The 19309-nt window shown below is 40.4% G+C and overlaps 1 protein-coding gene across 1 annotated transcript in view; it reads right to left on the reverse strand.

Moving 5' to 3' along the window:
- Positions 1–19309, reverse strand: part of LOC113835255 (mucin-16-like) — a 153608-nt gene that overhangs the window by 49909 nt on the left and 84390 nt on the right. Inside the window, exons 41-48 of the mRNA XM_035444198.1 lie at positions 17731–17903; positions 17572–17607; positions 16634–16752; positions 15967–16034; positions 6700–6872; positions 3271–3395; positions 3116–3183; positions 185–357 (exon numbers count right to left, since the gene is read on the reverse strand). Of these exons, the coding sequence (XP_035300089.1) occupies positions 185–357; positions 3116–3183; positions 3271–3395; positions 6700–6872; positions 15967–16034; positions 16634–16752; positions 17572–17607; positions 17731–17903 (935 nt within the window). The remainder of the gene's footprint in view (positions 1–184; positions 358–3115; positions 3184–3270; positions 3396–6699; positions 6873–15966; positions 16035–16633; positions 16753–17571; positions 17608–17730; positions 17904–19309) is intronic.

Below are 19309 nucleotides of genomic sequence, written 5' to 3' on the forward strand. Positions count from 1 at the left end.
TATTCATTCAAAGCAAACATTCTACCCAGTTTTTCATGGTGCTTTTGAATCATCACAATAAATGGAGAATCAAGACATAAAAGGAATGAAAAGTGGGACTAAGTTCATTCTAGAAAAAGGGATGAATTGGTCAATACTTTAACAAAACCTGAAGAGAGATCATGGCTTAAATGTTGGATCGCACCATTGATGTAGAGACTGTTCTGGTCCAGGGTGTAGGGGCCCAGACGGGTGATGCCATGGGTCTCATGACTCAACTTCCAAAATAACTGATCTTGGTCTAACCCTGGATTCCTGGGGTCAAAGTGAAAGGTGCAGATGATGTCCACTCCTGTGGCTGTTCTATGGCTGTCAGACCTGGAGGAAAGACATGATAGTTTGGAAGACTGAAGTCAGTTCTTGAGCTTCTGGGGCATTGAAAGCAGGGGACAGAGGGAAGAAGGCTGAAGATCATGAAGGGTACAGTTACAAAGTTTAAAAGTGGGTCCTCATTTTCTCCTCTGAGTCATTGGACACTGTAAGCAGAAATAATTGTGTGTAAAGAACTCAAGAAGCTAGTCTCCAAAACACCAAACAATTCAATTAAAAAGTAGGATACAGAACTAAATAGACAATTCTCAATAGAGGAATCTAAAATGGCTGAAAGACACAAAAGAAAATTTTCAACATCCTTAGCCTTCAAGGAAAAGAAAATCAAAGCAATTACTCCTGTCAGAATGGCTAAAATCAAAAACACCAATGACAGTTTATGCTGGAGAGGATGTGGAGATAGGGGAACACTCCTCCACTGTTGGTGGGTGTACCAACTTGTACAGCCACTTTGGAAATCAGTATGGTGACTCCTCAAGAAAATGGGAATCAGTCTACCACAAGATCCAGCAATTCTACTCTTAGGCATATACCCAAAGAAGCACATAGATACAATAAGGATATCTGTTCAACAATGTTCACAGCAGCACTATTTGTAATAGCCAGAAACTGGAATCAGCCTAGATGTCTCTCAACTGGAGAATGGATAGAAAAAATGGGGTACATTTACACAATGGAGTACCACTCAGCAGAAAAAATATAATGGAATCTTGAAATTTGCAGGAAAATGGATGGAATTAGAAGAAACCATTCTGAGCAAGGTAACCCAATAAGAAAAAGGCAAACATGCTATGTGCTCACTCATATGTGGATTTTAGACATAGAGTAATGGATTGCCAGAGAAGCTAGTAAACAAGGAGGACCCTAAGAGAGACATACATGGTTCCCTGGAGAAGGGGAAAGAGTCAAGATCTTCTGAGCAAATTGGGAGCACCGGAAGAGGGGGGAGGGAGTTAGGAGAATGAGAAGGGGAGAAGAGGAGGGATGCAGAGGACATGAGGGAGCAGAAAGGTTGAGTCAGGGGAAGAATAGAAGATAGCAAGAATGGAGATACCATAATAGAGGGAGACATTTTAGGTTTACAGAGAAATCAGGCACTAGGCAAATGATCTACAAAGATGACACCAGCTAACAATCTAAGCAACAGAGGAGAGGCTACCTTAAATGCCCTCCCCTGAAAATGAGATTGATGACTGACTTATATGCCACCCAATAGCCCCCAACCAGCAGCTGGTGAAAGTAGAAGCAGACACCCACAAGTAATCACTGAACTGAACTGGAATCCAGATGCATAGAAGGATGAGTGAAGAGCAAAGGGGTCCAGACCAGGCTGGTGTAACCCACAGAAACAGCTGACCTGAACCTCGGGGAACTCTAGCTCCTGAGACTGATACCTGGGATACCAGCATGGGACTGATCCAGATCCCAGGACCATGGATTTCAGTGAGGAAACCTCAGAAATCTGCAGGACCTCCTGTAGTAGTTTAGTACTTATACCTAGTACAGGAGTGGACTTTGGGAGCCCATTCCACATAGAGGAATACTCCCTGAGCCAAGACACATGGGCGTGGGCCTAGGCCCTATCCCATAGACTCTGATGACACCCTATGGAAGGCCTCACCATCCAGGGGGAGCAGAAAGGATATGTGATAGGTCAGGTTTTAGTTGGGGGGTGGTAGGGGAGGAGGGGAGGGAGACAGAACTAGGATTGTCATGTAAAACAATCTTGTTTCTAATTCAAATAAAAAAATCTGCAGAAAAAATCATTGTATGTGTGAGTATGTCTATGTCTCTCTCTCTCTCTCTCTCTCTCTCTCTCTCTCTCTCTCTCTCTCTGTGTGTGTGTGTGTGTGTGTGTGTGTGTGTGTGTCTGCGCGCACGCACATGCATGCATGCACATGTGATGGATACACAAACACACAATGTGTGTGATTAGGGTCAAGCAGGCAACATCAAGTGTATGGATGGATAGCTTGCAGGAGTCACCTTTGTCACATTGTTGAATCAGGGTTTCTCTTGTTTCTGGTGCATTGCATACTCCAGGCCGGATGGCTGGGACATTCCTCTGTGTCTGTTTACCTCCTCGTTGTAGGAATATTAGGATTATTGATGAATGCATACAAGTCTGGCATTTTATATTGGCTCTGGGAATCAAATTCACCATCAAGCTTGTATTGACAGTGCTTTTACCTACTAAGCCACCTTGCAAGCCCTGCATTCTGCATTATTTTTCATTTTCTTTCTTATTGTTCTGAGATAGGGTCATTCATTGGAACCTGAGGCTTTCCACTTAAGTAAGGCTGACTGACTAGTGAGCTTCAGTCATCTGCCTGTCTTTTCCAGCAGTTAGTTCTCTCACATTGTTCAATCAGAGTTTTTCTTGTTTGCCAGTGCTGGGATTACAAATGTTGGCCACCAGACCTAGCATTTTATGTGGACTCTTGGAGTTAAGTTCACTTTTTTGTGCTTCTATGGGAAGCATTGCACCAAATAACCCATCTCCCTAACCCTTCATAAAATATTTTACTTATACTGTATACAGAAAATCCAGTTCTTGTAAGAGAACCCTCGTTTTAAATATAATATCACTTGGATTTTCTACACTAAACAATTCCTATTAGTAAGTTACTAATTGCTCAATCTACAGTCTATCTGAGCAGTAAGAAAGTGTTATAAAAAGTGATGTTAGAAGTGCATGACATCTGCTTGCTGTTTTACAACAGTCTACTCCATCTGGGAGCCTCACCTGAGTGAAGCCAATCTGCATCCAGAGTACTGTGGGGCAATGCTCGTCTTATTCAGCACAGTGTCAAACTGATATAAAAAAAATAAAAAGAATTAGCAAAAAATGTAGACAGGTCCTTGCCAGGTAATTGTTAGATAGGGTTAGAGTAGACTTACCCAATAATGTAAGATCCTTCTAGTGGAGTTAAACTTCAAAGAACCTGGATGTCCCATCTCCTCTGTATAGTGCAAGTTGGTGATGGTGAAATTGAGTGTAATGGGTACTATGATAGTATCATTGCCTGTCACAGTGGGGAAAATAGAGATGTCCAGATTTAGAACTGGTAATGACCAAGGCTTCTTCTAATTCTATGTGATAATGTTGTTCTAATAGGTTTTGAAGCAGGGGACATTTTGGACCTGTTAAAACATTAGAATTGGAACCTTTCTTCATGCATCCAGGCATGATTAGTGTAGGGAGACACTGTAGCCCCGCCTCCTAGTAGCCCAAACAAGCAAGCTCTGAGCATGCTTTGGCTTGCACTTGGCTGGTGTTTGTCTGAATAAAGAAACCTTAGCCTTACAGACTGCGGATCGATCTCTTCGGATTAGTGTGTGAAAGGTTCTGTGATAAACTCTTCCAAAGATGAATAAGGAGGCATCACCTAATGTAGAAGCCAGGGAAGTTTCCACTATCATACTTCAGGAGAAGCTAGTACAAGGGCAGTAAGAAAATAATGGGTGACCCAACCAATGACTTTAAAAAACTGTTTGGAGAAAGCATTATTTCAGTTGTGACAAGCAGTATAGCTATAAGTTGCTAGAATCTAAGCAATAGGGAAAATACTCCAGATAGTCTGGGTAAAGGCATGCAGGATAAAAGAGCATGACGAATTAGAGGAACTTAACTAGAGATGTGAGATTTACAGGATCCTTTGAGCTTATTCCAGAGAAGCAGTGGTTAAGTTACACAAAGCTTTGGATGTGACTTAATAGAACAAATGGATTCACTCAAATGTTACTTATAAGAAAGGGATTATATATCCTGGATGCATGAACTGGCTTCTTTCAGCCCAATCCCTATGATGGGATGCCTTTCCCAGGCTTGACAGGGGTGGGGGAGTCAGGGGTAGGGTTTGATCCTGCTTCAACTTGGTATGCCAGACATTGTTGACTCCCCAGGGGAAGCCTTATCCTCTCTGAGGAGTGGATGGGGGTGAGATAGGGGTGATATGGAGGGGCAGGAGGAGATTGAGGGGGGACTGATTTTGGTATATAAAATGAAAAAATAAATAAAAAGAAAGGAATTCTATAGACATGAACACATCATAAAAAAATGCTAGAGCTGCTATGTGGAAGATATTAGGAAGCCAGAATAGAGGCTGTTATAGTCTTTCTAGGAAAAATATGCTGGCCTCAATGGAGTCTAAATGATATAGCTACAGAGAAAGAAAAGGTTTGAGAATGTTCCCAAAGAAATAAGAGGTGAGATTTGTTGATAGTTGGATGTGGGAGGTGAATGAGAGGAGGGGTGATGGTAAGTACCCTCCTCTGACCTTGTAATTATGAGAAGAATTGTTATTTTTGGAGGACAATTATGTCTTCAGGATGAGTGATTGTGATGGTTACTGTTGAAGATCAATTAGATAGATTCTAGCATCACCAGGGAGATGGACTTAGCATACCTGTGGGAGATTATATTGATTTTATAAATTGATGTGGGAAAACACATTTTAACAATGAACAGGACTCTTTTCCTGGGTGGGGCACTCTATAATTCATAAAATGGAGAAAGGGTACTGGAGCACTAAGATGTATTCACGATTCTGTTTTCCAGTTGTGAATGTGATGTGAACAACTATTAAAGCTCTTGCTGCTTTAACTCTATGATGGATTGTACCTTAAACAGATAAAAATAAATCTATCCTTCATTTCTTCCTTCTTTCCGTGGATTTCTTTGATCAGAATATTTTATCACAGTAACAAAAAAATTAAGGAGGATGTCAAAGAGACCTGAGTGATATCTAGGAAGTGTGTAAACCAATGCTCAGGAACTCCTTTGTGGTAATGACTGAGATCAGAATTTGGATCCCAAGTAACTAGTAACTAAAACATTGTCTTCACTAGAAAGGTGAATGGGTGTTGAGAGAAGAATGGTTTGCTTACCTTATTGGTACTAACAAGAGCATGTATCCCTATCCCTCCCTACTTGTGAAATTGTTTGTAGGGGATGGAGTAGGAGAGGAAGCTTGGAAGGATGTGGTAGTCACAGGTGCTGAGATAAAAAAAAAAGCCTAAGATGAGGAATAAAATAGACATTTCATTGGGCTTCTTGGAGCCTAATCCTTAAGTGATATATCTTTAAGGAGTGACAGCAGCCTGGATCACTATATCCAACAATATGTGTTTTATGGCATCTATTGTTTGGAATTTGTGTGCTTTGCGGAAGTGTGGATGACTGTTATCTCTCTTAGTCTACATTTCTATGAAACTTTATGAACTCCTGCCCATTTAAAGTGGATAATAGAAAGGTTGGCTCACCCACTACCTCATATTTGAGAAGGGAGGCAACCAGGGCCATGTAGAGGTCTTCAGTACTCACCGTTAAGGATTGTACCTGAGGCTGGATGTGTGTAACCTGTAGAGACATGGAAAGGTGATGAAGAAAGAGAAAGTTTGTCAACAAAAAAGGCAACTTTTGGCATGAACCAGTCTATCTGTTACAGAACATCTTAAATTACTAGAGATTCTAAGTCTGTCTTTAGAAAGATGTTATTTCCAATTTTACTTCAGACTGTGTTTGTAGCATACCTTTAGCCATAGAGATCACCCAGACAGCAAGAAGAAACCCATTTTCAAACATGATCTTTTATGCTGAAGTAGGAGTTCCTAGTGTAAAAGCTAGGGAGAAAGTACCCCAAGCGGTTGGTTGGGAACTCCATTTTTCTGTATTTTCCAGAGATGGAAGTGCCTATATCTGGGGCAATAGTAGGAAGCATATCTTTGCTCACTCAGGGCTGGGCATGGAGTGAAGGTGAGGTGTAGACACAGAAGGTTCATGGACTTTTCCACTTCTAATGTCTGGCTTGAATATGGTAGAAAATTTCAACCTAAACAGACATCTGAAACTTCATCCTATGCACTGCTGGTGGTAGTGACTAATATATGGTGGGTATAAGCTGCACAGCTAGAGGAGTAAAGGGAGATGGGTTGAACAGAAAGGAGATAAGAAACACATGTGGCTTGCTGAGCAGTAGTAAAGCTGAGCAGCCTCTAAAGCTTAATCTTGGCTGTCAGTTTGATAGGACTTGGAGTAACCTATGAGATGCACTTGGGCATGTCTGTGAAGGCATTTCCAGAGGAGTTTAACTGATCAGGGAAGATGTTCACTGAATATGATTACTAGCATTTCATAGCTTTAGGTCATGAAGTGAATAAAAAGGAGAAAGTAAAGGCCAGCGTTCCTGCCTCTGCCCACACCTTCTGTTACATAAAGCACTCTATCTTTTCTCAGACTCTGAGCCAAAGTTAACCTTCTCTCCTTAAGCTGTGTTGCTTAGGTGTTTTGTTGTAGCAAAAGAAAAATGACCACTACTCATCCCTTACCATTAACATAGAGACTATCCTGATCCAAAGTGTAGGGGCCCAGCTGAGTGACACCATAGGTCAGCTTGCTCAGTTCCAAGTACAGTTGCTCTGTGGCAAAACCATGTCCTATGTGGTCAGGATGATAGGTGCAAACTATGTCCACTCCAGTGGCTTCTCCATTCTTCCTGGGACTGTGGAGAGAGAGTGAAAGTGATAATCATAAATGGTCTGGAGAATTATTGTAGTGACACAGGAAGAGGCCATCGGGAATAAGAGGTCTTGTACAGAGGCAGGAGTCCAGATTAGCAGAGAATAATCGACTGTGAGTATTCAGCCCTAAATCAGACACCTTTATTATTGCCTTCTTACAATCAAGGGTTGTAAAATACTGAAAAAGTGGGGGCAGAAAGAAACAACTAGAAGTTGGGGATGAGTGCCGTGAAATACTGCCTTCTGGACATGACATGGCTATTGTACTCATGAACTCATAGCAGCTATATTTACTTGCAGAAGAGAAGAATCAAGTCAGCAAAACTAGCATATATGAGGCTCTTACCCCATTCATGTGGAACTATTAGCAGTTGATGGTTGCTGGGTAAGAGAGAATACTTTTTGTATACATACTATCTTATTAATTCTTTTGATCACACCTTCTTTCTTCCTTCAAGTTCTTCCAGATCTACCCCTCCTTCTGCCTTCTTCCAATTTCATATCCTCTTTTTTTCTGTACTCCACTGAGGTCAAAATGTGCTGCTGCTCATATACTCATGGGTATGGGGTTATCTACTGTAATGGAAGAAAACTGACCTCCCCTAGAATTGGTTGATTGTCAATAGCTTTTCAACTAGGGGCAGGGGCTCATTAACTTTTACCACTCCATGCAAGAATATTAATAGCTTGTAATAACAGCTAGTGTGAGTTCATGAGTGCCACACTCCTGTCATATTTACAAAACACTATTTTTTCCCACTAACCTGCTGTCTGGCTTTGACAATTTTTCTGCCCCTTCTTCCACAATAGTCTTTGAGCCTGGGAAGCAGGAAGTGTGGCATAGATGGCCAATTTATGGCTGAGCACTCCAAAGACATTTATTCTCAGTGCTTGACCAGTTGTGAGTTTCTGCATAAACCACCATCCATTACATAAAGAAACTTCTCTATTGAGATCTTCATATCCATAGATATAAAGTTATGATGTAGAGGACAGTTGGATTCCATGTATAGGCATTAAAATAATAGTAGCAAGTTTACCTTGGGGCCTACAATCATGGGCACTTGATCAGATTTACAGTAGCATGCATGTGTTTCCTCCAGTGGAGATGGCCTTAAATCCAATCAGAAAGTAGTTTGCTGCATATTGGTGAGAAGCATTCTTTTTTTTTTTTTTGAGGGAGTTTGCACTTGGAGGATTGCAGTACTCCAATGGATGACCCATGCACTCATGAGCAACACTAATAAGACGTAATAGGTTATCCAAATGAGGAAGATGTGAAGTTGTCAGGGAGATGTGTTAGGGGAATTAAGGAGGACTTGAATGGGGTAAATTGATAGATATGACAGTTGATCATGTATAATATATACAAAGTTATATAAATATTTCTCTAAATATTTCATCTTATACATGTAATTCCCCAAGAATAAAGAATAAACAAAAATTATTTATTTAAAAATTCAGACTTTGATCTACATACACATTGAAATCATAGTTTGGGACTGTGAGAAGAGTCAATAATATTTATGAAATGGTCAGACTCAAACTCTAATGCATTTGGCAGGGAGAGAGTAGAGCACATGATTGAGGCAGATGAAGTATTGGGATTGGGGACTTAAGCAAGTGCAGAAGACATCTTTCTTTCCAACTAGAAGACAGATTTTTATTTAAATAAGAAACAAGCTTCTTTTATATGTCAATCCCTGTTTCCTCTTCTTTCCCTCCTCCCCTGCCCCCCAACTAACCCCCCTATCCCAAACTCTTTCTGCTCCCCAGGGAGGATGAGGCCTTCCTTGGGGGATCTGAAGACAGATTTTAACATCCAATAGAAATATTTCCATTGATAAATAGAGGAGAAAGTGAGACTTCACACTGAATGACCATGGGGAGGGAATCCTGTTGATAAATTCTGCAGAATTTCAGTGCAGTCTTAACAGGAAGTGGTACAATGAGGAGACATTTGCTGTTAGGTCTAATGCCTCTTGGATTCTACCTCTACATTCAAAAGGGAGGCAGGCAGGAAGTTCAGTAAATTATTCGTCCTCGGGGCATTTGAGGTAGTCTTATTCTGCTATTCTAAATTCTTACCTGAGCAAAAGAAGTCTGCATCCAGAGTAGAGAGGCCCAGTACTGGTTTTATTGAACAATGTCTCAAGCTGTGGAAGAGACAGTAGATTATAGAAAAGGCAAGAAGAGCTCTATCATTGGTGAGCAATACTGACATCAACTGGGTTTGAGTCAGCAGACATGACTTGAGTGAACTGGGTAGGGTTCTTACCAGGTGCTGTAGGACCCACTCTGTGGCATTGAATTTCCTGGAGCCTGGAGTCTGCATGTCCTCATTGTAATGCAGGCTAGTGATGGTGAAATTGAGGGTGAAAGACACCAGAGGTGGCTCTGTGGCTGAAGCATAAGAGTAAGGGGAAGCATCTCATAGCAGTGGACATAGTGGGCAAGAAGGATCTGGTACCTCAGATCAGACACAAGCCTCCATCTCACAGGAGACAATAGAAGTGCAGAGGACATGTTAAGGCTGTCTGAGTTAGCTCCAGATATCAACATGACATGACCCTCAGTCATCTAAAGAAGGACTCTAAGATCAGGTTGGTCTGTTGCCTTGTCTGTGAGAAATTGTCTTGATTGATTCATGATATGAGAGAAGGACCCAGACCATTATTGGCAGCACCTGCTCTAGGCAGCTGAGCCTGTGCTGTAAAAGAAAGTTAGTTAAGCATGAACAGTAGAGTGGCCCAGAATGCAGTGTTCCTCCATGGTTCCTGCCTCCAGGATCCTGCTTTGAGTTGCTGTCCTGAATACCCTTAGTGATGGATTTTGACCCAGAGCTGTAACCTGAATAAACACTTGCTTCCCCTAAGAGGCTTTTAATTGTCATGATGTCTGTCATACCAACAGAAGGAAACTAGAACAAGGGCTAATTGTGCTATTAGACCATCATACACTGCTGATGAATGTGTGTAACTATAAAGCTTTTGGGTAGAATCCAGCAGTTCAAAAAGACTAATGAAGCATGATTATGAGCTACGTGCTGGTTTGAGTCATTCAGGGATACCCTGCTCAATTGTATGGAGTATGAATGTAACTCAGTGGTAGAGAATTTCCATAGTACATTTGATGTCCTGGCTCAATTCCTGGCACCATAAAAATGTTTTTTTGATGGACAAAATTTCTAAATTAAATATTTTTATTTATTTATATTTTATAATTTCATTTATATGGATGTTTTGTCCTCAATGAATATGTGTGTATAGTGCTCATGCATGCACATATGAGTGTGCTTGTGCAGGTGCATGTTTACATGTATATGTATGTATGGAGGCCAAAGGACAATCTTATTGTCTTCTTCAGGAGCATGAACCTATTTTTTAATTAAAACTTTCATTTGAGATAGGACATCTTATAAGCCTGGCTAGCCAGGCTATCTAGACAGTGAGATTAAGGATCTTTTTGTCTACACTTTTTGGTGCTAGGATTATGAGGGCATGCAACCATTCCAGAGATCAAACTAGTACTCTGTAAGCTTGTTATCAATTAAATTATCTCCCTGAATCTATGTATGGGTCTTTTGGAACTGAGACCTTTTAGTGACTTTCCATCCTCTATCCATGACTTATTCATGTACTTAGGGCCCTTGGACTTCCTTTCCTGAGTGGGGGAGAGGGGATTTTCAGCATGACTGATACTTACCATTGAGAGTGGTTATTGCATGCTGGGGGGTGTAACCTGCAGAGAGATATTGGGAAAGGGCAAGGAGGTGATGAGAAAAAAATAAGAAGGCCTTAGAGGGAAGGATTGGGCTTTTTAGTTCAGCAGTGAGAAGATGGCCATTGCCCACCATTGACATAGAGGCTGTTCTTATCCAGCATGTATGGTCCCATCTTAGTGACACCACGAGTCACTTCACTCAGCTCCCAGTACAGCTTTTCTCTGTCCAGCTTGGGTGATGTGAGATCAGCAAGATACATGCATACTGTGTCCACTCCTGTGCCTGTACTGTCCTCCTTGGGCCTAAGGAGGGCAAGTGAGGGAAAATGAGAAAAAGTAGTGTAAACTTGTTGTGGAATGTTACTTTAACTATGGAAAAAGTGTTATATTTGTTTAAGCTGTATTTGCTTAATTATGTAAAGATGTGTTACTGTTTCACTTTACCTGTCTAAGGCACCTGACTGATCTAATAAAATGCTGAATGGACAATAGCTAGACAGTATGAGGCTAGGTGGGGCTGGCAGACAGAGAGAATAAATAGCAGAAATCTAGGCTGGGTGGGGGGAGGAGGAGACAATGAGGAAGAAAAAGAGGGAGATGCTGGGAGTCAGCCAGGAAGGCAACTGCCAACCAGCCAGACATGGTGTAGGAAGTACAGAATGAAAGAAAGGTTAAAGGCCACAAGACAAAGTGTAGATAGAGAAACAGGTTAAAATAAGTAATAAGAGTTAGATGGCACAAGCATAAGGTAAGGCCAAGCAATCATAACTCATAATAAACATCCGTGCCATGATTTGGGAGCTGGTTGGTGGCCCAAAAGAAAACCTACTACATGTAACTATTATGGAAATCAGTATAAAGAGCCTTCTCAAAATATTAAAATAAAATTTCCACATGACCAAGCCTCACAACTGGACATATATCCAAATGACTCTATTTACTACCATAGAGATATTCATTCACATTTATTGCTTCTCTATTTATAATAGCAGTGAAATGAACTAACCTAGATGTCCATTAACAAATGAATGGGTAGTGAAATTGTAGTACCTATTTTCAATGAAATTTTATCCATCCATAAAGGAAAATGAAACTTGAAGGAAAATATATCAGATTGGATTATATTATATTAAATGATAAGCTCAGAAATACAAGCATATGTTCTGTCTTAAGTTTCTCATTCTAGGATCAATTTTTTGTATGTGCGTATTTACATAAGAGTGATTTATTGTAGAAACTAGAAAGGTTACTAGGAGAGGGTGGAGAAAGTGGCAATTAGGGAGAGGGAAGAGGAGGGTAATAGGCTACATGTGATATGAAAATGGAGGGGAATAGTGGGTGTGGAAGTGTTTAAGCAGAAAGGGCAGGGGGATGGGAGAGAAGAAGGGTCATTCAAAACTAAGCATGTATAAAAATATAAGAAAACCTGCAACCTTGTAACCTGATTAATTTCTTTTTTTGGTCTTTTTGAGGCAAGGTGTCTCTGTGTATCCATGGTTGTTCTGAACTCACTCAGTAAACCAGGCTGGCCTCAAACTCAGAGATTCACCTGCCTTTGCCTTCTAAGTGCTGGGATTAAAGTCATGTACTACCATTAGCCAGGTATTTTTTTCAGTAGGGGACTGAAACTACAGGTCAGTGGTTGCTGAGCTTGCTGAGGACCTGCCTGAGATGAGTTCCTACACAGATCTACTCCTTGTAACTCCAGCTCCAGCATGTCTAACACCTTCTTCTAACCTTTACTACAGGCACCCAGCACTCATATGCACATCCCCTCAAACAGACACACAAACATATACATAATTAAAATTAATATAAATCTTTTTAAATTAAAAGTATAATGTGTCCATGAAGTTCTAGGACTCTCTGCTGCAGGATAAGAAGACTCTAGTAAAATGGGAAGTTTTGTATGGAGATTAGAAATCATATAAGTTCTGGAATACACTGTCCTCTGGCCTAACTACTCCTTTGAGACAAGTTTGGGAGAGGGACAAATGTCACCAAATTTTGAGACTGAAACTTATATTCTCAAAGTATATAGTCAGGAAATCTAGTTGATTTTAAAAAATTGGTGGTCTCTCTCTGTATATCTATTCAATTTAGTACTCAAAGTTCTAGCTAGAGAAATAAGACAACAAAAGGAGATCAAGGAGTTACAAATTGGAAAAGAAGAAGTCAAACTCTCACTATTTGCTGATAATATGATAGTTTACATAATTCTACTAGGGAACTCTGACACCTGATAAACACCTTTAGCAATATAGCAGGATACAAGATTAAGTAGAAAAAAATCAGTAGCCCTTCTATATACAGATGATAAACAGGCTGAGAAAGAAATCGGAGAAACATCACCCTTTACAGTAGTCACAAATAACAAGATATCTTGGGGTAACTCTAACCAAACAAATGAAAGACCTGTATGACAAGAACTTTGTCCTTAAAGAAAGAAATTGAAGAAGACATCAGAAAATGGAAAGATCTCTCATGCTTTTGGATAGGTAGGACCAACATAGTAAAAATGGTAATCCTACCAAAAGTAATCTACAGATTCAATGCAATCCCCATCAGAATGCCCAATTCTTCACAGACCTGGAAACAACAATACTCAGCTTCATATAGAAAAACAAAAAACCCAGGATAGTCATAACAACCCTGTATAAGAAAGGATCATCTGGGGACATCACCAGCCTTAACTTTAAGCACTATTATAGAGCTATAGTCCTGAAAACAGCTTGGTATTGGCATAAACATAGACAGGTGGAACAATGGAATTGAATCCAAGATACTGATAGCAACCCACACAACTATGAACATCTAATTTTTGACAAAGAAGCAAAAAATAAAAAATGGAAAAAGAAAGCATCTTCAACAAATGGTGCTGTTATAACTGGCTGTCAACATGTAGAAGAATGCAAATAGATCCATATCTATCTCCGTGCACAAAACTCAAGTAAAATGGATCAAAGACCTCAAAATAAATCCATCCACACTGAACCAGGCCCTCCCCTAAATGATATGACAGACTTTTAAGTTCCCTGGTGGAAGGCTTCACTATTCCTGGGGAGGAGTTGGGAGATGAGTTCAGGGGGTTGGTGGGGAACATGGGAGGATGGGAGGTCTAGGGAATGGGGGGACAGATATGTAAATATGAGTAGTAATTAAAGAATTTAAATAAAAAAAGAAAAAGTGATGAGAGAATGGGAGGGAGAGGGAACTGGGATTGATACATAAAACAAGATCGCTTCTAATTTAAACTTAAAAAGAGAAAAAAAGATAAAGTGAAAAATACACTTGAACATAGGCACAGGAGACCACTTCCCAAATAGAACACCAGTAGCAGACACATTGAAAGCAACAGTTAATAAATGGGACCTCCTGAAATTGAGAAGCTTCTGTAAAACAAAGAACACAGCCAACGAGACAAAATGGCTCCCTATAGAATGGGAAAAGATCTTCACTAACCCCACATCTGACAGAGGACTGATATCCAAAATATACAAAGAACTCAAGACACTAAATATCAAACTACCAAATAATCCAATTAAAAAATGTGGTGCAGGACAGGAGGGAGAAGGGAACTGGGATTGTCATGTAAAGCAATCTTGTTTCTAATTCAAATAAAAAATCTGAAAAAAATGTGGTGCAGATCTAAACAGATAATTCTTAACAAAACAATCTCAAATGGTAGAAAGAAACTTAAGGAAATGCTCAACATTCTTAATCATCAGGGAAATGCAAATCAAAACAACTCTGAGATACCATTTTACACCTGTCAGAATGGCTAAGATCAAGAACACCAATGACATCTTATGCTGGAAAGGATATAGATAAAGGTAACACTCCTCCATTGCTGGTGGAAGTGCAACCTTACACATCCACTGTGGAAATCAATATGGTGATTTGTCAGAAAATTGGGAACCAACCTACCTCATGACCCTGCAATACTACTTTGGGGCATATACTCAAAGGAGGCACACTCATACCACAAGGGCATCTGTTCAACTATGTTCTTATCAACAATATTTGTAATAGCTGGATCTTGGAAACAACCTAGATGTCCCTCAACTGAAGAATGGATAAAGAAAATGTGGTATATTTTCACAATGAAGTATTACTCAGTGTTAAGAAACAATGACATTCTAAAATTTATAGGCAAATGGACAGAAGTAGAAACAAACAAACAAACAAACAAACAAACATCCTGAGTGAGGTAGCCCAAAACCAGAAAGACAAATATAATATTTACTCAATCACAAATGGATACCAGACATAAAGCAGAAGATACCCAGGCTACAATCCACAACCCCAGAGAAGCTAGAACCCTTTTCCAGAAACAGATGAAAGCACAAATCTACAACTAACCAATGGGCCAAGCTCCTGGAGTACAATTGAAGTGAGGGAGGAGTGATAATAAGAACAAAGGAGTTAAGACTATAATGGGGAGACACACAGAATCAGCTGGCTTGAGCTAGTGAGAGATCAATGACGCCATACTGACAATTGGAGAACCTGTATAAGACTGAACTAGACTCCTTTAGCATAGGTAAGCAACAATGGTGCAGTTGGAGCAATATATGAGGCCACCAGCAGTGAGTTCAAGATCTAACTCTAATGCACAAACTGACTTAGTGGAACACATTATATATGGAGAGATATCTTGCTCAGCCTAGACACAGGGGTGTGGGGGATGGTGGAGGAAGAATATGCAGTTTTGCTTTTCCTGAGTTTGGGTCACCTTGCTTGACATTTTTCCAAATATATCCATTTTCCAGCAATATCTGAAATTTTAAATTTGAATAAAATTCTTATATATATATATATATATATATGTGTGTGTGTGTGTGTGTGTGTGTGTGTGTGTGTAAAACATCATTTCATTGTCCATCCATCTGTTGATGGACATATGGGTTGATTCTATTTTCTTGCTCTAATGAATAGAGCAGCAATACCCATGGATGACCAAGTTAGATATGCATTTTTTAGAGAAACTATAGAAGTAGAACTCAGAGTCTGGGATAATGTTTTTTGGGGTTTTTTGGTTTTTTGGTTTTTTTTTTTTGTGTGTGTGTGTGTGTGTGTGTGTGTGTGTGTGTGTGTGTGTGTGTGTGTGTGTGTGTGTAAGAGATAATCTGGAAAATGTACCCAAAGTTGGTGTCTTATTCTGCTGGTGGGCTCTGTAGGGATTTGGGAGAGATGCAAGGGAAAATGGTGATAAAAAGAGATGTGTTTTCCTGGAGCCCCTGATTCCTGAGTACCCATCTGTGCTGAGTATATTGAGACAGAAGGATGTAGGTAACACTGGCAGACCTGAGATCACAGAGGCAACCATGGGGTGATGTTCTAAGAACTCACCTGAGCAAAGTCAGTTTGCATCCAGTGTAAAAAGGGCCTATGCTGGTGTACCTGAACAGGGGCCCAAGCTGTGGAAAAGAAAGTAGAAGGTAAGGCAATGGGATGGATGACCAATAGACAGCACTTACCCTTCAGCTAAGTGATCTTCCACTGGTGATACAGAGTGTTGCTAGGAGCAAGTAGAACCTACATGTGATGAACCAGTAGGATAGATAGGGATGAATGTAACGGGGTGTAGGTGAGAGTTGTGGGGATGGAGAGAGTGTAGGTATGGAGAGATGTGGATATGCCTGGAGTATTGTAGCCATGGCTGCAGCATAGTGGAAATGACTAAAGAGAAGTGTTAGAGCTGGGGCTAGACAACAGTTTGACCAGAAGGAGGGAGGCAGAGCTGAAGATGGATATGTGGGATCATAGACAAGGTGAGGATGAAATGAAATAGCCTGGTCAGAGGTGTTGGGAGTTAGAGTTTGGTGGGTAGGAAGTGGATAATGGGGGTTGGATAATGATAGATATGGCCAGAGATGAGACAGTTCTTAAGAGAGGTGTGTAAGAATGGAGCTTGTAGGCAGACTGTGGAAGAGTCTTGGAGAAATGTAGATGGAGAAAAAGACGATGCAGGGCTGGAGTGAAATGAACAGGGCTGGAGAAAATACATGGGACTTACCAGGCTCTGCAGGATCTTCTCTGTGGCGTTAAACTTCCGGGAGCCTGGGAGCTGCATGTTCCCCTCATAAAATAGGTTGATGATGGTGAAGTTGAGGGTAAATAATACCAAGGGGGATTCTATAACTGTAGGGGAAGAAGGAGAAGAGAAGCTTTTTGAGTCATGTTTGGCAATTAACACGGGGAACATAGGGACTGAGGACACATTCCTGATTCTGGCGACATCTCACTGAAAACTACAGAAGTGAGTGAGTATCCTTGGCTACTAATTGTGGGCAAGGCTGGACCATCCTGTGCTGCAGGTCAGGGAGGAAAAATGTGCGAGATGGTTCAGTGGGCAAGACTGCTCATTCTACAAGTGTGAGGACATGAGCTCTGTACCCTAGTACACATGGAAAAAGCTGGGAATGGTGGCAAACACTTGTAATCTTAGTACTGGAGAAATGAAGACATCTCTTCCTAGAGCTTGATAGCTAGATAGGCTAGCTGAGTATGTGAACTCCATGTGCAATGAAAGACCTGTCATAAAATAAATGGTGAAGAATAATATAAGAAGACACATCAGATCAACCATTAGCCTATATATGAATGTAAATATATGCAAGTTAACCAATGTAGACACATTACATACACATGCAACTCAACAACCCACCCCAACAAGAAAGAATGAGAAGTTGCAAAGTTTAGAGTTATCTCTTCAACCAAGAGTCTCACTAATATTCCTATAAGATTGTTCACTAATTTCTTCCACAATTCATCTAATTTTTCTCCATTGCTGAAGAAATATGAAAGGCCTCATGCACACAACTTCATGGTCTGTAATTTCAAGGAATTCCAAATCTCTGTACGTGACTCCTTCCTTTATGTTTTTTAACTAGATATAGAGTCAGGGCCTCATGCTTCTTCCAACTGTAATGTGAGGGATTTTAAAGTACTCACTGCTGTTGCTGGTTACTGCAATCTGGTGTGTGTAACCTACAGAGTGAAATCAAAGAAGAGAGCATAAGGAGGATTGGAACACATAGAAGCAATAACATATATCTTAAGAGAAGGACAATTTGGATGTTGCCACAACAAGGTAAGATGACCACAGCTTACCATTGACATAGAAACTATTCTGATCCAGGGCATAGTGACCTAGTCGAGTGATGTTGTGGGTGAGCTGTTCTAGTTCTGAGTATAGCTGCTCTCTGTCCAGATCAGTGCCTGTGGAATTTGGGAGGTAAGTGCAGACCATGTCTACTCTGGTGGCCTCTCCATTATTCTTTGGCCTGGGAAGGGCAGATAGAGGAGGAAGCAATAAGTAGATTGACTAGTGAGGGATGCCATGGTTCAGGGTACATAATAGGAAATGTCTTTTGGAAATGAGAATACTGGTAGAGAATAAGAAACCGCTTATCAATGGAGGACGAAGGAATCTAGGAATGGAGATAACGGGGTGCATTGAATGAGGTTCTGTGACAGCATTATGAGAAAACTGCAGAAAACTGCAATGCTGTGGGATGATTATGAACAGGACCCACCATGCCGCTTTAAATCTAGGGTGAAAAAATTGGCTCTACTTTTATTTCCTGAATCCCAGCTTCACTGGTACCCTGTATTTTATGATTCACTATTATCATGGCAAATCAATTCTCCCCCTAAAGGGAAATTTTGTTAGATGTCTGCTGAGATCCTTTTTTTGGGTCCCCACAAACCTATTAATGAAGCACCTGTGTCTCCACATGATTCTTAATTTGTCTAAAGTCTGTTCAGTTTTACTTCCTCTCTCTAGATTTCATTTTCAGCTGAGTACTTCTTCCCTGCATGTACCCTACCATTTTCCAGGTTTTTCCTACCTGTTTTCTTTTTCTCTAGATTTCTTGGCAATCATATACCTGTCTTTAGGCATGAGCTACAAATCTCTCATGTTCTCTTCAATTCCTAAACTTTCCTAATCTCCAAATTCTTCAATATTCTCTAGTGGTTTCAGTTTCCCATGTACAAATTGGGCATAGTGACGCTATCAGGATTTTTTTTTTTTAATCTGCATAAGATCAAGCCATCTTTGCCATCAGAACCCAGATTCTTTCAAACATAGACTGGAGACCAACAGACTTCCAGTTGTCTCCAGGCCTTCAGTATCTAGTGGAGTTATGTACCATTATAAACCAAGAAGTTTCTGGGTTCTCAACCTCTCTAGGGTACAGATGGCCATTGTTGGGCTACTCAGCTTGAATCTTATAAACCAAGCTAATAAATCTCTTTAAAAAATATGTATCAACCAATAGGTTCTCATCTTCTGGAGAGCCATGACTAATATAATAATGTTAAGTATCCTACTGTACATAGAACAACCACACATAACAATGCCAATGCCAATATGGCAATATCTCTTTCATATACCTTAGTGTCTAACACATACTAATTGCTTGCTTTGTGTGAACCATCAGAAACAGTTGAATGTGTCTTGGAATGTATTGAACTGTAGAACTTCTTTTACAAAGGATAGAGGTATGTCCCTTATGAAAGAGTTTCATTCATAATTTCCAGTGGCTTTGCCATATAAGTCACAAGAAATACAATTCCGGGCTGAGACATCTGTTACTCCACTGATCACCAGTATTGAGTTGGAAAGATTTGCCTGATTAAGGATGTGTCCACTTCCTCTATTAGCACTCATGTAAATCCTTCCTAA

Source organism: Cricetulus griseus, chromosome 4 (assembly GCF_003668045.3).
Source record: "Cricetulus griseus strain 17A/GY chromosome 4, alternate assembly CriGri-PICRH-1.0, whole genome shotgun sequence".
NCBI lineage: Eukaryota > Metazoa > Chordata > Mammalia > Rodentia > Cricetidae > Cricetulus > Cricetulus griseus.